Source organism: Condylura cristata, unplaced genomic scaffold, assembly GCF_000260355.1.
Source record: "Condylura cristata isolate star-nosed mole 26May11 unplaced genomic scaffold, ConCri1.0 scaffold00007, whole genome shotgun sequence".
Classification (NCBI taxonomy): domain Eukaryota; kingdom Metazoa; phylum Chordata; class Mammalia; order Eulipotyphla; family Talpidae; genus Condylura; species Condylura cristata.
Window position 1 is genome coordinate 50,190,009 of NW_004567108.1, and position 23,762 is coordinate 50,213,770.

The 23,762-nt window shown below is 33.8% G+C and overlaps 1 protein-coding gene across 1 annotated transcript in view; it reads right to left on the reverse strand.

Annotated features, from left to right (window-relative positions):
• Positions 1-1,707: 1,707 nt before the first annotated feature.
• Positions 1,708-23,762, reverse strand: part of NDUFS4 (NADH dehydrogenase (ubiquinone) Fe-S protein 4, 18kDa (NADH-coenzyme Q reductase)) — an 81,187-nt gene continuing 59,132 nt past the window's right edge. Inside the window, exons 4-5 of the mRNA XM_004678327.2 lie at positions 21,601-21,674; positions 1,708-1,919 (exon numbers count right to left, since the gene is read on the reverse strand). Coding sequence (XP_004678384.1) covers positions 1,816-1,919; positions 21,601-21,674 — 178 coding nt within the window. The 3' untranslated portion in view covers positions 1,708-1,815. The remainder of the gene's footprint in view (positions 1,920-21,600; positions 21,675-23,762) is intronic.

A 23,762-nucleotide genomic window follows, 5' to 3' on the forward strand; every position in this document is an offset into this window, starting at 1 on the left:
CAAGTAGTAGTTATTAAAATGTAAATTATCAAGGAAAGTTTAAGACAGCAAAATGTGAACTGCAGTACACAAATATACATTGTAATTATGTATATACTTATAATTACAAAAATAATACATCTTTATTCAAATACTACATTAAAAGTTAAAATGAAGACCCAAAATTTTAAAAAAGTGAAAGACCACAGCCAATATTAACCATTAAATTCACCATTGTTTCTTATGCATTTTTCTGCCAAATATTCTAGGTGCCTAGATGTAAGCCACCTTACCCCCTAGTTATGTTATCTATCAGTCATTCTTGGTAGTTCTCCCCATTTAGTAATATTATCTTGAATATCATTCCAAACAGCTTGTGATTGTTTCTTGTTATAATAGTTGTCTATTAAAATGGGAATGAAATTAAGTGAAGTATTATACATTTAGAATTGTTTTAACTTATTAGTTATTAAAAACAAATTTGTACACTCTTTGTACATTTATTCTGCTTATAATCACAGGCCATTTTCTCAGAAGGGTATATATAGAATTAAATTGAAATTCAGCTAATTTTTTTTTTAAAGAAACCACCCATATATGCTACAAAATAAAACTACAAATTTATACTGTGATGTTTTCTTGATTAAGGACTAATAGTGTTTTTATGAATTTAACTATATTCAGTATATAACTTTTGAAACATCAAAGAGTATATTAACAAGCCAACAGAATTATCTGCCATTAACCAATTCTACTTCTTTGTAACCAAAGTAAAGCTTAATTTTCTGAAGACAGACAAATGAGGATTCAAGTGTTAGTGCTGACCAGCATAATGTTAAACAGGCTATTCAGGCTTTGATTGAATTTTTGGAAAATGGGAATAATAATAATAATAATAGTATCTACCTGATAGAATTATTTTATTTATGCATGCAACAACTGGGTCAGGCCAGAGGTGAGGGGGTGAGAGCTTTCACCAGAGACAGAGTGGGGAACAGAACAGGCAGACTGACGAAGTACACTGCTGAAGGCAGCAGCAGGTGAAACAGAGGTCTGCCGGGCCATGTGGGTTACTTCCTTGGCTGAGGGTTGAACTTGTGCTGCAGTGCCTGCTGATAGCTTTCTAACACTGTGCTTTAATTTAAACTTTTGGGCCACCAGGGAGGTCCCCTGATAGAATTAAGAAGCTCAGTATATATAGTTTTTATTGAGGAGCCTAAGAAAAATGCGCTTGGTAACAGTGTATTATTCAAACAACACATACCAAAAGCATGGATGTAGTTATATTTGCTTAAAAAAAAAAGTGTGAATCCTAAATCCCCTTCAGAATATTTATTTTCTGAGCTTCTTGATTCATAAGAATATAAACTCTTCAACTGAATGTCTCAAAATCATGAAATAATGCTTTATGGGCAGTTTTAGTATGAATGAACACAATTCATTCAGGCTCAAAGAAACTCAAAGAATATAAAGTTCTAATTTAAAAAAAATGATAAAAGATTTGGATTTAGATTTATCAAACTGCAAAATAATTTTTCTATTTAGGCTAAAACAAAGGAATTTCTAAATACTGTCTTAGAAATTTTGATCAATTTTGATCAATTTTGATCATGATAGCTAGTAGTTCATAAACACTATTGAGAATCACTTCAGCAAGCATAAACCTTCAATGATGCAAATTATTTCAAGCATCAGAAAACATTCAAAATAGACACCACAAAATGCAACTGCAGTTTAAAGGTCAAATTTATTAGATTAAAAGATGCATTATACATGGACTAGAAATACTGCACAGCTGACTTTATTCACAGTCAAGTGCAGAAACATAGTGCCAACCTATTTTGTGGATACTCTTGTTCTTTTGTTCCAAGAAAAGTTTGCACCGTATGACTTGGACTTGGGTTTTGGCACCTTTCTCTCTTCAACGTCATAGCTCCATCCTAGAAAACAAAAACAAAAACAAAGGAACAAAGTTAAAGAGGATACCTGAATAATACAGGAAGTAGAGGATACTTTGCGTAAATTCAGTGTTCACTTATCACTAGAGTACATGTCAGCACATCTGAAATATAAATACTGACTTAGTAATTTGTTCCCTTACAATACTATATGACAAGAGATTAAAAAACACTGCCTGACGATGATTTACCACATCTTAAATATGTAAACCATGATTTGACTTCCCCTTGCTCAATTACTGAAACCTACATAAAAATTTCCATTTCTCTCTGATTAAATGTCATTTCTTTAAAAAACAGCAATGAGGAGCAAGGTATAAAGGACGGGGGTGGGGGGGGGCGAGAATAATGAGCAATATATACCAGAGACATTTTACAGGGGTGGAATGGGATCAAAAACAAGCGTGCACCAGACTATGGTGATGGCACACGAGGATTACAACTGAGACAGAAAAAGGCACAAAATGATGTAAAAATAAACTATTATTAGGGGGGGGAAAAGCTGCAATGAGGAACACTCAACAATATAATCCAAAGTATTAATTTCCAAATGCTGGTGTTTTTGAGCTCACTAAAAGTGATACAGAAAAATACGTGTATCTATAGAAATCAAAGTTGGAGAAGATCAGGAGTGAGTAGTTGGCTCAGCTTTCTAAACAGGGTTCTGATTAAGCTTATGAAATCAATCAACATGGTATCAAAGACTGTGTTAGCATCCTATAAAAGTAATCAATACTAATGTAAATTCTTAAGTACATTAAACCAGACTCTCTAGTGAGAACCCCAGAAATCTTCATTGTAACTATTAATCCCAAAAGATTTTCATGCATAGACACTTGGGAACCACTGGTCTAGACTGTCTAGTCTGAGTTTATACCTTCTTTCCAGAGTCCTTCCCAATGTTAGAAGTTTGAAAACTAGATTTGTTTGTCTTCTACTTTTTCAGTTCTTCCTACTAAGGTATGGAAAATTACCAAACATTCTCTTCCTTAAAAATATAATTATGTTATCCTTATGTTCCCTAACCCAAGCAATCTCTGTAACCTTTTCTTCATAAAATAAATGACAGGGATGAAAAACTAGATCTCCACTTTCAGGGTTTTCTTCAGATAACTCATGTCAAATCATTTGATCAGTGGCTGAATCATGGAGTCATTAAAACAAAAGTCTAAAACTGAATAATGTTAACTTCTTGCTTTTGTACATTGTCATGAGTTTTAATACCTCTTGCTGAATACAGTATTGCAGGCAATAAAGTTGATGCTTCAACAGCACTATAGTTAGAATTTTGCCATAAAAACTAAGGCTATGTAATTCAAGAAATCAAGTATACCACTGCTACTTCAGTATCCCAACAGGGAAAGCAATAATCCCGTTGGTAAAACTCCATCTCCAAAGAAACCATTTGCTGCATAGAAATCAGGAAGGCAGAAAGCAAATGAAGCAAATGGCTTAAAATGCAAATGAAGCATCAGAATCTTGGTTCACTTGTTTAACATAACCGTACTTTCTTTCAGAGTAGAGAAAATGTTTTCAGTAATTTTCTACTCATTAAAACAAACCAGAGCTGTATCTTATTTTAAGAGGAACTGAAGTTACAACATATAAGCACATTAATGAGTGGTTACTGACATTTTAAAAATTTACTAAACAGCATAATAACAGTACCAACTTCATAGGCTGTCATGAGGATTAAACAAGCTAATTCATATAATACTCTTATTAAAAGAAGCTAGTAATTATTTTTCAAGTTCTGTGAGAAACCTGTATTTGAATTAGTATTCTCTTTGTAGTAATGAAACTAAAGTCCATAGTGTTCAGATAACTAGCACTAGGCCACTAAGGTAAGGGAAGAACAGGGACTTGAAAACACACAACCTGATTCTGGAGCTTCTCTCTGAACTATTATGATCTCTTGTTATTTGTAGTAAACCCTTCATAAATGTTAAGCTGTATTTCTCTTTCATATTTGATTCATAATTAGGAACATGTCTTCTATATAAAATGAAGTATGCATGTAAGTAAAATTTCCACCACATTGGAACCCATTAATTTTTAATTTGAGTTTGTAGCTTGAGTTCTAGGTCTAGTTATTAATAGATTAAATATGCCCTTCAGATAGGGATTTTGGTAAGCTAACTGAGCACGATTACATAACAGTATAAATTCCTTAAGCACTTCCTGTATTAATCAGTAAATAAAGATAATAATTTTAATACTTGATTCAGCAAAGCATATATAATAATATGTATTTATGGAACATTTACTACTCGTTTAATAAACATTATTGATTACTTACACTATTAGGGACTGTTTAGAGAGGATAGGTAAAGCAGTGAATACAACAAAAATTCTCAAACTTTAAGTTAGTAGGGGAAAATAACAAGTAAATGAATAGTATATCAGATGTTACATAATTCCTGAGATCAAAAATACATATTATATGCTAGGAGTAGTAAGCAAACATTTTTACCAGGGTTGACAGGGAAGCCCACTCTCCCTAAAGTCATATTGTGAGTAAAGACCTGAAGGAGGGTCGGAGTGAGCCACGTAGATGTGTGGAAAACTCTGATTCCCAGAGAACAGCGAGTACAAAAGGTTTGGATGCCAGAGCATGCCTGGCTGACTATGCTCTATATTCTAAGCTATATATCCCTTGCTAAATCCTTTACGTGAATTCTTATCTGGTTTTAAAATTGCTTTGTAGTTACAAGGCTTACAAGGTAGGCATAATATACTCCAATTTTATATTAGTTATGAGGAAAAGCAAAGATAGAGAAGAAATGCAAGCAATCTAAAGCCCCATGGCTAGTCAATGGGAAAATCAGAATTTTAACCCATGTTGACTTTAAAGCTATACACACAATTACTGCATAAATAACATTGCATTTCCTTAAAGTACTTTTTAATTGCAATTTAATCCATTTCACCCATTTCCTTTCCATTTGTGAGATTTAATAACTTTTTTACTTAAAAGACTTTTCTGAATCTCTGCAAAATAAGTATGTCTCCCATGTATTCCTCAGTTGTGGACAAAGGAAATAGTTTCTAGTGTAGGTTCTATGTCTGGCTGTATTTGTTGGTAAGTCATCTAGGACCTCCATGATCTTTTCCAACCAAATGAGGAGAGAACCTATGTCTCCTCCTTCTGCCCTCCAGCACACAGTCTCCTGCCAAATAACAAGGTTAAGAGCAGAAGAAATGAGAAAGCACCTGGAATTATTTAGGAACTGATATTAAAGAAAAAACATGCCCGATAATCATTCTTTCATTTAGTTACCTGGTCTTTCAACTACCAGGGAGAATATTCATAGACTTTAAAATGCTGTCAGGGTCACTGCAATGTGAGAAGATTAGGGTTTTGAACACATAAAAGAACAACTGGTTTGGGTTTTCTCCTAGTAACTAAGAAGAGAGCTGGCTCTTGGGAATTGTGAGCCAGATTATAGTTGCTATTGATGGTGATAACAACAATAAATAGAAGTATCATTATAGGGATTGGAATGTGGATGAGCAAAGCACTCTGTGAAAACAAAAACACACATGGAAGAAGCAGGCCTCTGCCAAAGGCATCCACTTTGTGTAGGCTACCAGCAACACAGACTGTGGGCTGTGGGGGGAAGAGTTTCTTTCCCTGACATTTTTCTGTAGAAAACAACTTTGTTCTCAAAACTACACAAGCAACTGTGTTTCTTGTATTAAGTAAGAGTAAGAAGGGTAGGAGGATGTCTAATACAATTCACATCAGGGACTGAAACTTCTGTTGGAGCCTACATAAATCTCCTTTTGGATTTTCTATCCATCATTCAGAAAACCTTTTAACTATGTAGAACCAACGTTATAAGGAAAACCTGCTCTTTTTTAGGACTGTGTTAAGAATCTTTATTCCATTTCCAAATATCCCCCTCCAATGGGTTTCCTTTCAGTGCCTGGATGAAAAAATTTACTAGTCCCACTATATTTCATACCACAATCTGTCCCAAATTATTTTTGTAATGTGGCAATATACAGAGTATTGGAGCAAGTGGTGACCTTTAGCTAAAAAGGCAAATAAGTGTAAGAATAACAACTTGAAAGGATATTAAACACTTGTGCTTAATAACGGGCAAGTCACATGAACTGAACTCATCTTTTCTATTTCCCATTTGAAATTTGATCTTAAAAAGAACTTAGGAGAATTAGAATGGAGAAATTTAAGAATGGAGTCTTACTTGTGAAATTCTTAGACTTCTTTTATGAATTTCTTTCCCCCCCCCAAAACAAATTCTCTTTAAAATGAATAATTTAAACAAGCTTTTGAATGAAGTCATGGAATACTTGTACTGTCTGGAGAATGCATATATAAAATCAAGGTGTAGTCTATGACAGTGGTCCCTTACATTGTTCTACTAGGACACTGAAAACCAGCCCTTACTCTTCCCAGCTGTGCAGCAGCAGCAGATCAAAGCAACAGAGTCCAAGGCAGCTGCCCTAGGGATGGAGGAAAGCTCCTGGGGCTGCCGTCACTGCCCACTGAGAAGAGCAGCCATATGGCATGGATTAGCCACAAATCCAACCACCAGCACCTCAATGATGAGAGGCTGGCTCCCTTTGGTGTTTCACGGATTGGAATGCTTTCACAAAGATATTTTGAACTTTAAGCCCTAGTGTCAAAGAAGTACCTCTGGCAAATGCTCTAGTAAAGTGAAAAATGTGATCTGCAATATCCAATGTTCAATTTCTTTATGAATAAATCCACTTAGTTAACCTTTAGACTGTGGTTAGGATATTCTTCCTATGGTAGGAATGTTTGGTATAACAATTTCAAATTTCGAATTACACACACAAAAAATAAGACACTGAATCAACCCAACCACAATTAACTTACAAATTCCATGTATGAAACAAAAAAGGAAAATTCATCTTTACTTACAGAACTATTCTATTTATGATTCAGCCATGTGAAAATAGAGGAATATTCATCAGTGTTTTCATTGCTCCAGAAGTATTTTACCTCTAGTAACCTTTGGTTCAAGTCCCATTATAGACATTCTTTCTCCTAACAACCTAATCTCAAATCATGACATTAGCTCGGAAGTGAACAGTACTAATGATTTTTCCTACTGTCTATTTGTGTACAAACCAAGAACCACCACATAATTTGGCACCAACTGATATAATTGGCAGTCACTGCTAATAACAGCATGGGATCAGAATAGCAAATGCTTTGGGAGGCCTAAACAAGGTTTTGAAATTCCTTACCATGCTATGAACCCATATTGTACCTGAGTGAAAGTAATGCATGAACTTCAAGTACAATTTAAAGGGAAGGATAAAGAAAAATAGTTTTTCATGGACTTCACTGTAAAAAATCCTTCTACTTTGTTAATTTCCAAGTATCCTTTTTTTTTGGGTGGGGTGGAGGTGGGGGCGACAAAAAGAAGCTAGTAATATTAGATCATCTTTAGAAAATAGCATGGAGTAATACCAAACATTTGGATAATACTGACAAAGCAATTCTTTCAATGGAAATTATATACAGTGACCAAACTCAGGAAATAAAGAGACAAATGTCAGGACCTAAGATATTAGATTAGTAACATTTTGTACATCTCAAAAGAAAAAAAAATCAAAAACCTGTATTTGATGATAGTCAATTGCCCCCTTAAATTTTCTTTTCAAATAAATATTATTTCCAAGGCAGTAAGTAAGAACATTATTCAGGATATTGATCAATTACTCCACTTTTGTGTCTTGAAAGTACATTTGAAAGTCAGTTCATTAGAAATTTAGAATATGAAAAAACTGTCCAAGAATCACTTTCAGAAATTTTGATATAATTGGCTTAGGGTGTGACCTGTGCATAGTGAACCCTATTTATTCCATATTACATGTAATTTTTCTTTATCTTCTCTCTCCATCTCTCCTCCCACCTCATCATATCAGTCCAACTGAACATTTTGCTAGCTACAAGACAGTAAACACTTGGGACTGGACTTGGGAAGAGTTAGCAAAACAACAACAAAACCCCATGTGTCAATAGGAAAGTATGCGGAGTCTACAGCACACCAGATCTTTGTCCTGTTCACTGTCTGAGTTTTGTGACTTTTTGTAAGTTGTTATGTACAAATAATCCTCATTTATTTGCGGATTTGAGAATCAGCCTCCTCACGAAAATTAATTTGTAGTCCGAAGATCAATACTGACAATTCTCCCAGTCATTCATGACATGCACAGAATAGTGAAATTTGAGTCACTAACACATATGTTCCCACCTGAGTCATCAAGCAAAATATAAAATGTTCTTTTTCTTTCTGCTTTCATATTGTACACTAGTGTCCTTTTAGTGCTCTGATTTACAATAATTTTAAAAGTATTTTTGTTTCCTGTTGGTCATTTCGCTATTTAAAATGGTTCCCAAGTATGGTGCTTTAGTGCTTTCTAGTGTTTCTCGGTGCCAAGAAGGATGTGATGCGCCAATATGTGTGCTAAGTAAGCTCTCTTCAAGTCTAAGTTATTGTGATGCTGGCTGGAGTAGTTCAATGCTCATGAGTAAACAATACACATTAGATAAGGTGTTTTTAAACAGAAACTCAGGTCAAAGAAGGCTATGTATTGATTAGTGAGTTGATGAAAGTTGTGACTAGCGGCTCACAGGGAACTGTTTACCAGAGAAGCAATATCAAAGTATTTGCTAATTTAGTGTATGTTGACTTTATAGACCACACCTACCATGAAAAATGAGAATTGGCAGTAACTCGTAAGACAAATAAAATCTGCCCTGTCTAGTGACTCTCCCAGTCCTGGGGAAGAAGCTTGTGTCCATTTGCAATTCTTGTCAACTTCCTTCACTCTATATAAATTTGCATGTCTATTCTTTGAACTTATTATAACATCTGCCTGGCTCCCCTATTTAATGAATAGAATAAATTTTTCAATGCATGTTTGTCAATATCCATATTAAATCATAACTATTACCTTTTCCAGAAAATACCCTTTAATCAGTCCCATTGAGACACCAACCAAAGTGATTAGATTCACCAACCAAAGCCAGGCAAACTTCTTTACCAGGAGTGGTTCATTTTAAGTCCAGAATACATCTTTTCCTGGTTCCAAGAGGTATACACAAGAGAAAAGCTAACTGTTTTTCTAATAATTTCAGGAATTAATTTTAAGGTTTGATCTTTAGATGAGATTCCTATAAATAGACTAATGGCTATTTTTACTGGATGAGAAAAGTTAGAAAATCTGATTTATTAGTCTTTTTGGTATATCTTGATCTCAAACGAATGAATTTGTACTCACTGAGAACAATTCTTTGATAGGGACTGGGCAATTTCATAATTCTATGCTTACTATTAATTTAGTTGAAATTTTAGAATTTGAGGTTATAAACTGTGTCTGTCTACATGTCTGCTAATTCAGAAAGGCCTTTACCTTTTACTGTATGAGTGGGTAAAATTTTTCTACCTCCAGATGGTATTAATAAATTAGATGATAAAAATCTATTTTAGGAGCTTTGTTCTGATTGGCTTATATAGAAAAATAAGCTCTTGTTTAAGTGGAATATTCCTAAAATCCTTACAAACAAGGAAAATGAGCTTCCAATGCTTTTAATGTGTTAGATTTTAAAAATATTCTCATGGGATTGAAGAAACACTTGAAGTCAAGTTCACACAACATAGGTAAATCTTCGGCAAACAAATTTAATAATTTTCATTTAGTAAAACTAATTTATCTGTTGGTATTAAACATAAAACACAAGTACAAATTCTTATTCAATTTGAATGTTCCTTCTAAACTTACGCAAGTTTACTGATCAAATAAGCTAATTATTGCTTCTGTTTAATGTTTATAATCATGAAAAATATACATTTATCAAAAATGATTCCTTATTTGAGAATTTTATTTCAGTAGTTAATTTGTAGTAATTTATCTGGAAAATTAATTTCCAGAATATTTAGGTAATTTGGATATCTTAGATACTACTGGCTATTCACTAAGTACCTACATCATTTCTAAGTCAGGATAGGGAGCCAAAAAGCAAATGTATATACTTTATACTTTTCTTATTTTTACATATTAAAAGAGGTTTTTTTTTTTTTTTTAAAGATTTGTTTGTGCATACAGAACTGGGGTACAGGTCAGAGGCTCAGGGGCGGTGAGAGGCTTCACCAGAGACAGAGTGGCAAGCAGAACAGGCAGATCTACGAAGTACACTGCTGAGGGGAGCAGGGGGCGGGTCAGGAGAGGTCTGCCACACCATGTGGTCACCTCCGGGGCAGGCGGGAATTGAACTCATGTGGAAGTGGCTTTAGCTTCTTAGTGTTGTGCTTTAACCTGCTGCGCCACCAGGGAGGGCCAGTATTTTGTTTTCTTAATGAAAACAAAACACTTATTCATCTTTGTCACTTGGAGAAATTGGATGATAAAGTATGTACATGATTGTAGAAAATTATGTGTATTTTAGAGCTTTGATAATCTAAAATGTGGCAAGTTTTCAATGATCTGTTTTCTCTATGAAATGGAAATAAATTTGATGAAAATTTAAAATTATAGACATGAGTTTTTAAAAATCCTATTAGGAGCAACAGAGGCAAAGGGTGTATCTTTATGCAAGGGAATGAAATGTGTTTACAATCTTCAAGATTCCCCAGAGTGCCCCTGGAAAAATCATGAAGGTATATTCTTTCAACTTTCTAAAAACAGAGGTGTTAGAAAAAATAAGGCTTATTTGATATGTTACTATTGATGAGCTGCAGGGAAGAGCTGTCAAGTCATGCCAGATGCTTAACCATCCTCAGGTTAAAGCTGTATTGGTAAAAAGTTATAAATTGTAAGCTAACTACTGATATTTCTCAAAACCTTCACTGCCCCTGCTTTATCAGAATTCTGGTGCTGCTTTCCTTGGTATCAGATAACAGTACAGTGTATGTTGATTGGGAATTCACTTATAATTTTATAGTATATAGATGCTTAGGAACTATCTTAGATCTTATCTCTGATATTTTCTTACTATGTGTTTGGCATATTCAAGGTAAATTATATCTAAGGATTATGTCATATCAAGATTTTTTCCTCTAAAGATTATGTTCTTCCATTTCTTTTTAACTAGCTTTTTTACCATCTTCTTTGAAAATAGGATTAAAATGACTATAGACAGTCTTTCTGTAACATTTTGGGAATGAAGATTCTTAATATACACTCACTTTTGACATTATCAATAAGGTTAACTAAAGCCACATTAAGTCTTCTATCTTTAAGATGCAGATGTTTTACTCTGATGTTGCTTTGAAAGCAAATGTAGTCAGCCCAGAGTGCTTTGTTCAACAGAGATGGGCCACTTCAGAGCTCTGCACAGTGCTACATTTGATATTTTTGGGTACAGGTTTATAGGACTGAATGAGCTGAAGATGGATTATTGTAGTTTTTGTTAGTTTGGCATTAGAGTATTGTTTCATATTGTTTTAGTATTCTAGTTTCTAGACACTTAAAGAAGCCCTTTCTCTTTCTTCTTATGATATTTATAATTCATTACAATTTAGTAGATCTACTTTGTAAATTAAAATTTGTATTATTTGTAAATGATCTTATTCTCCCTACATGAACCCTACAGAATTGGGCACTCTTGTTGAATTTATTTTCACAATAATACAGTTATTTGAACATATTAAAAAACATTATGTCCTTCTTTTTATTAGAACATAATTGGAAACACTGGTTATGCAACCAAGGCCTTATTTGGACTGACTCACTTAATCAGATATGACAAAGAACTGAAGAGTAGTTTTTAAGGAACTAAATTTGACTTTATGAAGTCAATGCAAACAAAACTGTTCCAGGGAAAGTGGCCTGGCATGAGACAAACATTTTCTAAGGTTGTAAGTGTACTTGGAAGACCTCAAGAAAGGAGAAATTTGACCAAATTAATAGGTGCCACAGGGAATATCTGGTAGCAACTTACCAGCAAGGTTTAGTAGCCTCAAGGAGGCTTTGAGAAGTCTTGACATTCTATATGAAAATTTTCAGTAAGGCAAACATAAAAATGCTTATGTATGGCATAGAATTATCTTTGGTTATTTTTACGAAATAGCAGATGGGGAAAATCTCTGAAAACAAAGTAGAAGTTGCTCTTTTGTGAGGTACATGTACATTTATAAGGGACATTTCCATCTTCTATACTAGGAAAAAGGAAACTCCTATCAAAGGAGTTTCAGGAAACTCCTATCAATGGAGAATATCTGGAATTAAATCTGCATCACAATCTTAACACTTCTTTACTGTTATGCCTCATAACCTCATGATTGGCTGACTTACCCCCAATACCTTTTGTGTTTAGGATGTTTGGAGATGGTTTTTAAGGTGGTGGCATGGGCCATTTCTGGGAGTTGCTCAAGTTAGAAAGCAAAACTGATTAGGAAACTTGAAAATATAATCATATTTTATTCAACAGTCATGAAATAGATGTATGCCACTGCTAGTAGAGTGGAGCTCCTGGGAGTTGTACAAAGAGGAAGGCTTTTATAGTCAGCAGGCTATTTAGCAATAGAAAAGGTGGCTTCAGGCAAGGCTACACCCCTTAGTAGAAGGCAGGGTGATCTGATAAAGCAGATTAAATGCTACTGTTAAACTATGACAGGTTAAGATTAAATCCCTATACAGTTGAATTAAGTCTTGTTAGGTGACATGGGTTTGACAGAAGTGACTCCATTTTGAGCTGCTTTTCTCTTTTCATTTTTAACATGGGAGGTATAGATGTTATTAACTGCTTTTATAACACTCCTTTTTAAATGCCATTGTAAATAATTAGCACAATCTTATTTTGTGATCATGATAAACTGAAATAAAATTTTCAAGGGGGGAAGTAGAAATTTTACGTCAGTTTAAAAAAAAAAAATGCATCTAGGCCCTCCCTGGTGGCTCAGCAAGCTAAAGCCACTTCCACATGAGTTCGATTCCCGCCTGCCTCAGAGGTGACCACATGGCGTGGCAGAACTTTTCTGACCTACCCGCTGCTCCCCTCAGCAGTGTACTTCGTAGATCTGCCTGTTCTGCTCCCCACTCCATCTCTGGTGACGCCTCTCACCGCCCCTGAGCCTCTGGCCTGTACCCTAGTTCTATATGAAAAAATAAATCTTTAAAAAAAAAAATGCATCTATACTATGCTCTTCTCCTTACAGGTTATTAGAATTTAGCTCAATTTGTCTTTCAGCTATTTTCTACCCAACTACTTCCTTTTAAGCAGTATATAACTGATATGCAAATTCTGTTCTATGTCCTATTGGTAGTAATTTAATTGACTCCTACACCAAAACACAATTCTGTATCCATTATTTTCCTTTATTCCACATTCCAGTGTTATTTTCTACATAAAATTGTGCTGCTTTGACTTTGAACTGGTTATTTTTTATATCCAATGAGTAAAATAAACCTTTTTAACAGATGTATGGTGGGAGGTTGAGAACCTCACTAGTAGATTTAAGTGAGATGAAAGTCTAGGTCTTGCTGATTTATACAATAAGTTTTGGGCTACATCGCTCTTTATTTTCCTGGGTCCAGGGTAGGGTCTCTCTTCTTCCTTTCCTTGCTTTTTACCTCCTGTTACTACAGAGGATTTTCCTTCTTGACAGACTCACTATGAACAGAATGCAGTCTCACAGCTTACCTTGTCTTCCTATTCTTGAATAAACCTCCTCTATTTTGAGAATTTCAAAGAGTTTTTACAGCTAACAACAATGAGAAAAACACAGGGGGTACTATACATACCAGAAAGAAAGTCACAAAGTTTCAAATCAGATCAAACAGGGGGAAAGTCATTTCTGTTTTTCATTAGCATGTAAGTGGTAGTAGATCTAACCTTCTACAACCCAAATTTTCCACAGCTGTCTTCCACCTCCTCGCTCCATGATGCAGCTTCCTTTTCCTCCCCACCCTTTGACCGCATCATGAAACACAAGGAAAGACAAAAGCCACATGGGGAAAGGTGGCTCTTTTAGTATACAAAAAACTAAAAGTAAAATTCATCTGCATTTCAGAAGAAACCCCAGATAACCTTTCTTTGTAAGGAGAGAAAAAGTACCTTTGAAGCGGTACTCTGAAATAAAGGCTCAAAGGAAGATCTTCAGGATGCCCTAATCTTAAAACCAAAAGATGTAGGGCGATTTATGCTTCCTTTACTTGGTGGTGGTTATATTTTCTTTACTTTGTGTATTGGGAGGAGTTGGGGAAGTGGAAATTGGGGACCAGGGTGGAAAAAAAGCCAAGGGAGGGCATTCAGTCTTTACTTTTTCCCCACTCCCTAGTTTCAAACAATGAGTTTTCTACAGGGAGAGAGAGGCTGTGAGTAGGGAACTAGGTAAACCAAATGTAACAGAAGCAGGAGGGAGCTGTAGGAATTATCACTACCAAGAAGAAAGAATTCTCAGAGATGAGGGCACCCATGTAAAATGAGAGATGTGAGCATACCTTATTTAAGAAAATGAAAATATGTGATTAACCGGAAATTTTGTGGTGTAATATAGGTCTCTTTTAGCTATTTTGTTTCATTATATATGATCCTAATCTCCACTTCAGAAGAGCTATATATTAAATACAATTTCAAAGTTGTAAGATTTTCCTATTTCTTACGGATACTACAGACATGCATAACTACTACACCTAATAGTAGTTACATAAAAAGAACAAATTTAACTTTACTCATTTTCCTTTTTTTTTTTTTGACAGTTTTTGAATTCTGGTGTATATTTTATACTGACAGCACATCTCAATTTGAACTAGACACAGTTTAAGTGCTGCATAGTCACATCTCTCTCTCTCTCTCTCTCTCTCTCTCTCTCTCTCACACACACACACACACACACACACACGGAATCCAGAAATCTTGAGCCCTGTCTGGAGCTATGTAACTGATCTGGACTTGTTTAACTTCTCTAGGCTTTAGTATCCTTTAAAAAAAAAAAAAAGTTCGGAACAAATAACAGTTTGGAAATAACTCTAATGTCATAAAATGACCATCTTAAATTCACTTAAGATCAGGATGCTAATTTAATATGAGCTCAGGGTAAGCTTCATATTAATTTGACAGAAAAAATCTTTAATAGTTGTATTTATAAAATATTGCTAAACATTCTATATAGCTCCTTCAGATTTCTATTTAGAGGCAATTTAACAGTTCTTCTAAAAGATAGAGCAAATAACCAAATTAATATAAAGGGATTTCAGGAAAAGTTTAAAACAAGATTGGAGAATATAACATCTCTAAAAATGCAATTTAAATTCACTAATATTTACTGGACACATTAAAAGATGAAGATGACTAAGATTTAGTGTTTTCCCTATCAAATTCTTATAATCCAGTAAGCAGGATAAAATACTAGTTTGAATCTGAGAACTATCTTATTTAACTACTGATACAGCATGACAGGGTGTTCAAAAATGGAATGCAATACAAAAAAGGAAAATACAAAACCCTACCATAAGAACAGAAACAAACTGCTGTGGATGCTACAAGGAAACTAGAAGCAGGAGGAGGTGGAGTGCAGAGCAAGAAAGAATAAGAAAAGGCATCAGAAATAAGAAATTTAAGCATACTTTGAAGACTTGGTAGGACTTTCATAGGTAGGAATAGGATGAGAAAGGAAACAACAAAACTGTAGGTTGAAGATGGAGGAAAGTAAGCAAATTTGGGGGTTAAGGACATAAAGGAGAGTTGGGACATTGTGATGTAAAGCTAAGTTAGTGCTTTAGTGGTGTTAATATGTATTGTGAAGAGCTCTGAAATATCAGTTGTGGAGGCCATCTATTAAGTACAGGCCCTTTTAAGATACTTGAATTTATAAAAATCTAAAGAAATCCAGAGAAGGGTCTCATTATTAAGGCAGTATACATAATAGTTCAGACTGGTGTCAATATATATTTTCTGTAAATGGTAAAACAAAATATTTTTAGACTTTGGGAATCATATGGTTTGTACTGCAACTTAATTCTATAATTCTGTGTGTGCATATAGCATGTATTATTTACAACTATAATTCTACCAGTTATAATAACTGTCCCTGTTTAAGTTGTGATGAGGATTCAATGAGAAGGAATGAAAAATACTTAGTATAGAAACTAGTTTATGATTGTCTATGAATGTTAGTTTTTATGAGAATGATACTCATTACCTGAATGAAAAATAAGACACATTATATTTCCTAGAAAGCAAGTGAATCTGAAAATCTTCCTCTCTATATTGATTCTCTATAGTACAATCTATTTATGTTAAGGATATGATGGTCAAGACTTTCATAAAATTAAGATAACATGTTTATAACAAGTTTTAGTTATATGCCATTATAATCTGTCTTCTGTATTGACAAGTGCATACTATCAAGTCTACTTTGACTATCCATCACTACTGATTTTACTGATTTCAAGCCCCTACCCTATCTTAATCACCCTTTTCTTCACTGTATTTGAGTTTTTGTTTTGAATTTTTTGGTTTTTTTTTATGTTCTACATGAATCATATAGTAATTTTTCTCCACTTTATTTTAAACAGTCTAATATTGCAATGGTTAAGTAATAATCCACTTCTGCATTTGTATGTATACAAAATATCATCTATCCATTCATCCACTGATGGGCCTTTTCATAGTGCCTATATCAATTTATATTCCCACCATAGTATATACAACTATGATCTTAGGATTGTTTGGGCTATTCAAGCTCTTAGTTTCACTGATCTTTTCTATTGTCTTTTTAGTTTGGATTTCATTTATTTCCACCCAGATTTTTATTTCTTCCATTTACTAACTTGGATTTAAAATTTTCTTTTTCCTAGTTCTTCAACATGTAAAGTTAAGTTGTATATTTGAGATGTTTCTTGAGGTAGGCCTGTATAGCTATGAACTTCCCTCTTGGAACCAATTGCTGAAACCCATAGAAATATGGTATCTTGTCTTTTTATTTATCTCCAGGTACTTTTAATTTCTCCTTATTGTTTGTAAACATGTTCTTTGACCTCTACATACCTATCATCTTTCCAGGTTTCTTTTTGTAGGGATTAAGTTTCACACTACATGATCAGATAAGATGCTTGGTATGATATCAGTCTTGTTAAATTTATTGGAATTTGTTTTGTGGTCCCAATGTATGATCTATCTCTAAAAGTGTGCCACATATACTTTAGAAGAACATGTATTCTCTTGCTTTTCAAAAGGATGTTCTATATGTATCTACTATTATGTTCATCTAAAGTGTCATTTAAGGTCAACGTTTCCTTGTTGATTTTGGTCTGAATGATCTGTGCATTGATACATATGGGGTACTAATGTCTCCCACCATTGTGCTGATTTTGACTTTTCGTCAATCTGTTAATGGTGCTCATATAGTAATGTTATAATGAATTGATACTCTTCTAACTAGTAATATCAATCCTTGTCCTGATCTAGCTTTGTTTTAAAGTATTTGATAGGAGTATAGCTCTGCCAGTTATTTTTCACTTCTATCTGCATAAACTACCTTTCTTCATCCCTTCAATTTGTATGTTCTTACAGAAGGAGTGTGTAGATGAGACCTGTTCTGTTTTTAACTTATTCAATAACTGTCTTTTGGAGAATTAGTTCATTTACATTTACAATGGTAGTCATAGAAATATATTTATTGTCATATTAGTTGCTTTATCACTTTCCCTTGAGATTTGATGAAAACTCTTAATGGTACATTTAGATCTATTTTACAGTTTCCTTTGTATACTGTAAACTTTTGTTTCATGGTAATTGTGAGATTCAGATAACATCTAATGTTTTGAGTTGATAGCTATCTAAATTTGAACCAATTCTAAAATTGCAGTTTTCTTCCTACTTATATTATGCATCTCCTGAGTAATTATTATAGCTCAGGTAAATTTACCACCTTTGTCTTTATACATGATTCAGTGTTCTTTATAATAATGTGGTGTGTGTATAAACTTAACTTGTAGTACTATTTCTTTACAGTTTTGAAAAGAAAGTGCTTTAAAAAGCACTCCACAAGTGCTTTAAACATTATTTAGAAGATCAATTTACTGGTTATGAACTCCTTTGGCTTGCTTATCTGAAAAACTCCAATTCTGCAACACCTTTTTTTCCACCTAGAGAATTCCTGTTTGGAAGTTTTTCCTTTTGGCATTCTCCTCTGGGTTGCAAATTTTCCTTTGAAAAAAATCTGACAGCCTTATGAGGTTTCACTAATATGTTGCAACTTGTTCTTTTTCTACTTTTAAAGTCTTAATGTTTTAATTACAATGACTCTTACTATGGCTCTTTGTATTCATTTTACTTGAATCTTTCTAGATCTGAATGTCTATTTCTACCTCCAGTTAAAGTTTTCAGGCATTATTTTTTTCAAATAAATGTTTGGTCCTTTCTCCTGTCTGATCCCCTAAAACGTGTTGTTCTGTTTTTTCCATGGATTCTTTCAGTATCTTTGCCTTTTTTATCATTCTGCTGTTTTGTCTTTAGTGAGCTAGAGGACAAAAAAGTACAGCTAACTACTTTGTCCTCTAGCTCTTCTACTTCATTTACTGTGCCGCTGAACTGCTTTGAGTGTAATTTTCAGCTCTTACTGTATTCTAATTTCTGGTCCTCTCTTAAATTTTCTATCTCTGAATTGCAGTTCTGCAGTGTTCATCTTTTTTTTCTCCTGTGCTTGGTAAGCACTGCTACAACTCTTCATCAGGAAATTTGTTTATCTTCATTTAAGGACTGTTTTTCCCAGCAATTTTGTTGCTTTCATTTGCAATATAATTCTCTTTATTTTGCCAACTTCTGTGTTAAGTACTGGCTCTATATATGAGATATTCCTTAGGGTTGAAGAGTGCAACACCCACTGGCCACCAGAACTAGGTACTCAGGGAGCATATGGACTGTGCCTACCTGCCTTATGAAGTTACAGTAGTGTACATGTGGCTTGGCTAAGTTGCAGTTGGAAGGCTGTTGGCCCAACCCTGACGGGCATATAAGTATGTACATGGGCCTTTATGAATATGTCCTCCATTCACCACATTGGTTTGGTGTTCCTGGACATTGCCCACACTGGCCTATAATGCCAGATGTTCTACGTACTCCAAATGGTTTGATGCTGCACAGAGCAAGCATACCCCATAAAAAGTTCTATAACTTCAAGATTCCTCCTAACTGTGAACTCTGCTATGCTTGAAGTAGAAATTTTCTTCTTTCCTCTCAGTAATGCCCTGCATCTTTTTAATCCAATTTTCAGAGGAAAATTTTCCTTGCAATTGTAGAATTAATGTGCCTGTGGGAGGAAATGAGTTCAGGTTCCTCCTATCATGTCATTTGAAAGCCCTCCTTTATACTATTTAAAATTAAGGGAGACAAGAAACTTGAAAGAGAAGAAAGATAAATTGTTCATTTTCAGAAGAGTCCCTGAGTAGACTAATCTTTTTTTTTTTTTTTTTTTTTGTAATAGTTTACCACCTGTTTTTAGACACTACTGGAAGGTAAACACAATGCTTACAAATGAATAACCAGATTTTACTATTAAAATACATTCTACATCAACAAAGCCATTTTTCTTTATAGAACATAAAACTAGTAACGGACTGGGTAGACAAAGAAACATAAGCTGGTCCACTGGCTTAACATATTTGAGTACCCAGATTTTGAGATGAAGAAACATGTTTAACAAAGTACAGGATAATGAATGAAACATGACTTGCTCAAGCTCTCCTGTAAAGCATATAATTAGGGGATACGAATCTGAGTCACCAACCTCTTAATCCAATAGTTTTTATACACTGACGCTTCTGAACCATTTTGCTTAATAGCTTAATTTACCAAGACATCGGTAAAACCAAATCTTCAATAGTATTAAATTACAACAAAATGTTAATGGTGGGAAGCATACAAATAAATCCTCTGTCCTATGCCTATCAATCTACCTAAGAGGAACAAATCAGAATGGAAGGGGTATTGAGTAATTTGGAAAAGATCTCCCACCCAATGAATTTGTAGCATTTCAATGTTATTTATTTAGATTTGGAGAGAACTATCTGTTTAAAGGAATAATCATTAAGAGCTCTCTCAGCTGAGAGTGGCTTTAAATTCATATATATTCAATGTCCATTTATGTGTACTTGTGTTATGTGCTAGGGATATAGTAGTGATCATTTTTTTTTGTCGCCTTGTTTAAAATTCCTGATCTGCTGTTAACCTACAGTTTTGTAAGACATTACCTACTAAACTTTTTCAAGTTATACTTGAAATAATTTGATAAAGGTACCTGATTTCCAAAGCAGCAGTGGCTAGATGACACCTGAAATTCACAGAGCAACTGTGATCACACAGTTCTTGTGACCACTTAGAGAAACAGAGCCCAGAGATTTAACAGTTTAATTAGATTTCCTGTTATTAAACTCATGATACAGACCTCAAATGAATAATTTTCAAGGTGTCAGACATGAAATATGGTAGGCTGCAAATATGTAAAACATAATATAGCTTATCAAAATTTCACTAAAAAAGAGAACAACGTTCATTTTAAATCAAAGAAATATTTTAGAGTATGGCTACTTTGAGAACAATATGTAATTAAGAAATCTGAAATCTGATGTTAATACGGAAAAGCACCCACAATTTAAAAAAGGAAATTTTTTCCAGATTTTAAAAAGCCTATTCTTAATAAAAAATAGGATAAATATATATACTATTTACTATATTATAGTAACTTTTCTTATCCTTCCAGGTAAGAAAATCAAAATACAATATAGTAAAAGACCTAACAAAGATTCAAACCAAGGCAGTTTGGCTTTAACCTATGTAATATCAATTTGGGTTACAAAAGCAATTATGTTAGGTAATAATAACCATTACTTTCACCTTTATATGACAAATTGTAGATACCACTAATAGTATTTTACATTTATAGTAATAACTAAATTAGATTAAAATTTAACAGACTAGAACATATTAGGTACATGCACAATAGTATATTTAAATCTAAAACAGAAATATCAAATAGAGGGGGGCATAAGGATCAGAACAATTACCAAATTATATATTAGGTACACTTACCTTGTGAAATAAGTACCCTATCAACATTGAGGAAACATATGCCCTTTATGAAACTAATCTAAAACCTATAGCTTCAAAGCGGTATAATGATTAGAATCTAGGCTGATCTGACTACAAAATTTCCTTTACCTACATACTGCATGAGTATCATTGAAAATAAGAGAGGAAAGACATTCTGCATTTCTTTTTATAGCAAGATTCGGTAATTTAGATTAGATAATCTAATAGGCCTACTATATCTACAGAAGTGATAAATATAGGTATTTAGGCTTCAAGGAAATTTTTGAGGGAATTAGACACAATAAAAGACATAAATCTTAGTGTCAAAATTGGAATAGGTTCATTTAAAAATTTAAAAATAAATCTTAGTGATTTTAAGAGATTCATAAACAAGGTAGGCATTAGATAAGTACTTAATACCTTGTCCTACTTCAGATTACATAGGTATTCCATTTTATAGATTCTTTTTGGAGGAAGGTGGTGGTTCAGATGCTCTAGAAAAATTCAAAACCACTAAATACCACTGAATATTTCTTTCAAATTCTGTATCCCAGAATGGTTTTGATGAAGATAGGATTTTTACCTTCTTAATTTCATCACAGAGCAAAACCAGAATCAGTTCAAACATACCGTTTTTTTCTGCAAAGGCAACTGCATCATCTTTAGTACTGAAGGTTAGAACCATGTTAGACAAAGGATCAGCCCTGTAAAAAGACATTTTTTCCAGGATTTAACATTAAGGTTTGGATGAGGAAAAACAAAAAAATGAAACAAAACACCATCATTTAAAGTAAAACATTTAGAAAGTGATCAAATTTATTAAAAATTTAAAGCTAAAAATTGGTGAATGTCTTTAAGAGTTGAATAAAAAAAACAAGAGGATTCTCAAAATGACCTGGTAAACTTGTAAGTGCAACTGTCAGTACTATCACTAAAAAAAACAAAATAGATGGCAACAAAACCTACTCTTCTAAATCAAACTTCCATTATTAGTGACAACATTAAGAAGTATATGAACACTTAAATTGGAAAGATAAAAGATTTTACACAAAGAGAATGCATGGGAAGTAGCTTTCAACTGAAGTGAAAACCCACAAACTATTGCCTGCTAAAGTTTTGGCCATACACTGTGGTTATTATCCTGGGATACCTAAAATGACATGGAGTCTCCCCATAAACTCCACTTACAAGCAAAAGAGCTTCAACATGGCAAGCTATCTTAGTAATAGAAACAAATGCTAATTTTATATTGACTCTTCCTCTCAAAGCAGTTGACAGCTAAATAAACTATGCTGAGAACAAAAGTGTCAAAATAAATATCCAGTAATTTGACTAGTGCTGACATATACAGCTTAGCTGAGAAGAAATACAGAAAAAAAAAAATGTGGGAAAAATTCAGTAACCAGGAGTTCAGAGCTCTATCTCTGCAAAGGTTGTAGTGTCATGTTATTATTCTCCTTTATTTATGAAGCAATACATAGATGGGTTAAAAAGCAACAACTTGTTACAATATGTCACCATTCTTCCTGCCAGTTTCTACCCTCTTCAAGTGTATCACCTGTATTTTGCAAATTCTTTTTCTAGTGTGTTGTCCTATACCTTGTATGTATATGTGCATATATATACATATATATACACACGTTTATACCTTAACTGATACTTCCCTCTCCTTTTTTTGACTCCAATTCACCATTTGTCAGATTAATCTTCCTGAAAATTCAGTTCCCAACTTCACAGCTCAATTAAAAAACTTTAGTTTCCATTGTCTACCAAATTACTTTCAGTTTCCTACCCTGGCATGTAAAGACTTATACAATTTGATTAGAAACCACTTTCTAGTTTTTATAATTGCTTCCCTTAGAAGTGGCAAATTGGTCAAATCAGATGGAACTTGTGAGAATGTAGAAGAATGGCTAGCATTCTGGTTCATCCACTTGGAGATTCACATAAATACCTATCTTTTCCATGAAGTCTTTCATATTCTACCTCCTCCAAGCAGATATAATTTGCTGAATTTTCCCCTAATGACTGACATTCCAATTTGGGTAGTGGCAGATTTACCTGCTTACCAATTATGAAAGAAACTGGAGAGGATCTAACTTTTGAAAGAAGGTAACCACACTGAGTTATACCAAGTTTATACCTTATTCCTCCTAAAAGGTACTGTCTGTCTAGTCCAGATAATTGGAAGCATCAAGAACTCAAGCAAAATCTAATCAGCTCAATGTGTCTAAACATAGCTTAGAATTTCAAGATTGGCTAAAAATTTAGGGGGAAATAGTGAAAGAGAAGTAAATACTAAACTAAAAATGGGTAAGGTTCTAAAACAATAGTTAGAAAGACTGAAGGAACTGAATACAGATTGCAGCTGTTATGTGCTAAAGCAAGACTGAGTCTGGAGTTCCATAGTCAGAAGGTCTTGTTAAATCCCTAGTGCTTCCCATCAAAATCTTAAAAAGCATGGCCTTCCATTTAACACTGTGTTCTAGAGCATGGACTAGGGGTAAAATTGAAACAGACCTAACCAAGCACAAATTAATTCCTCTAAAAGTTCATGGTGATCTGTCTACTTGAACAAAACTCGTTTCCCATTGCCAAAGTCATTAAGTAAAAGAACAGAGAACTAATAAGATGATTGAGACTTAACTGATTTGATTAACTCATAACTAATGCTAATTAGTAAATTAAAAAGAAATCCTAAATCACTAAAATATGATGTATAAGAAATGTTCATTTCAGTATTACACATAGTTACCTAAATGCCGACTGCCATAATGCAGTGAATGAGTCTT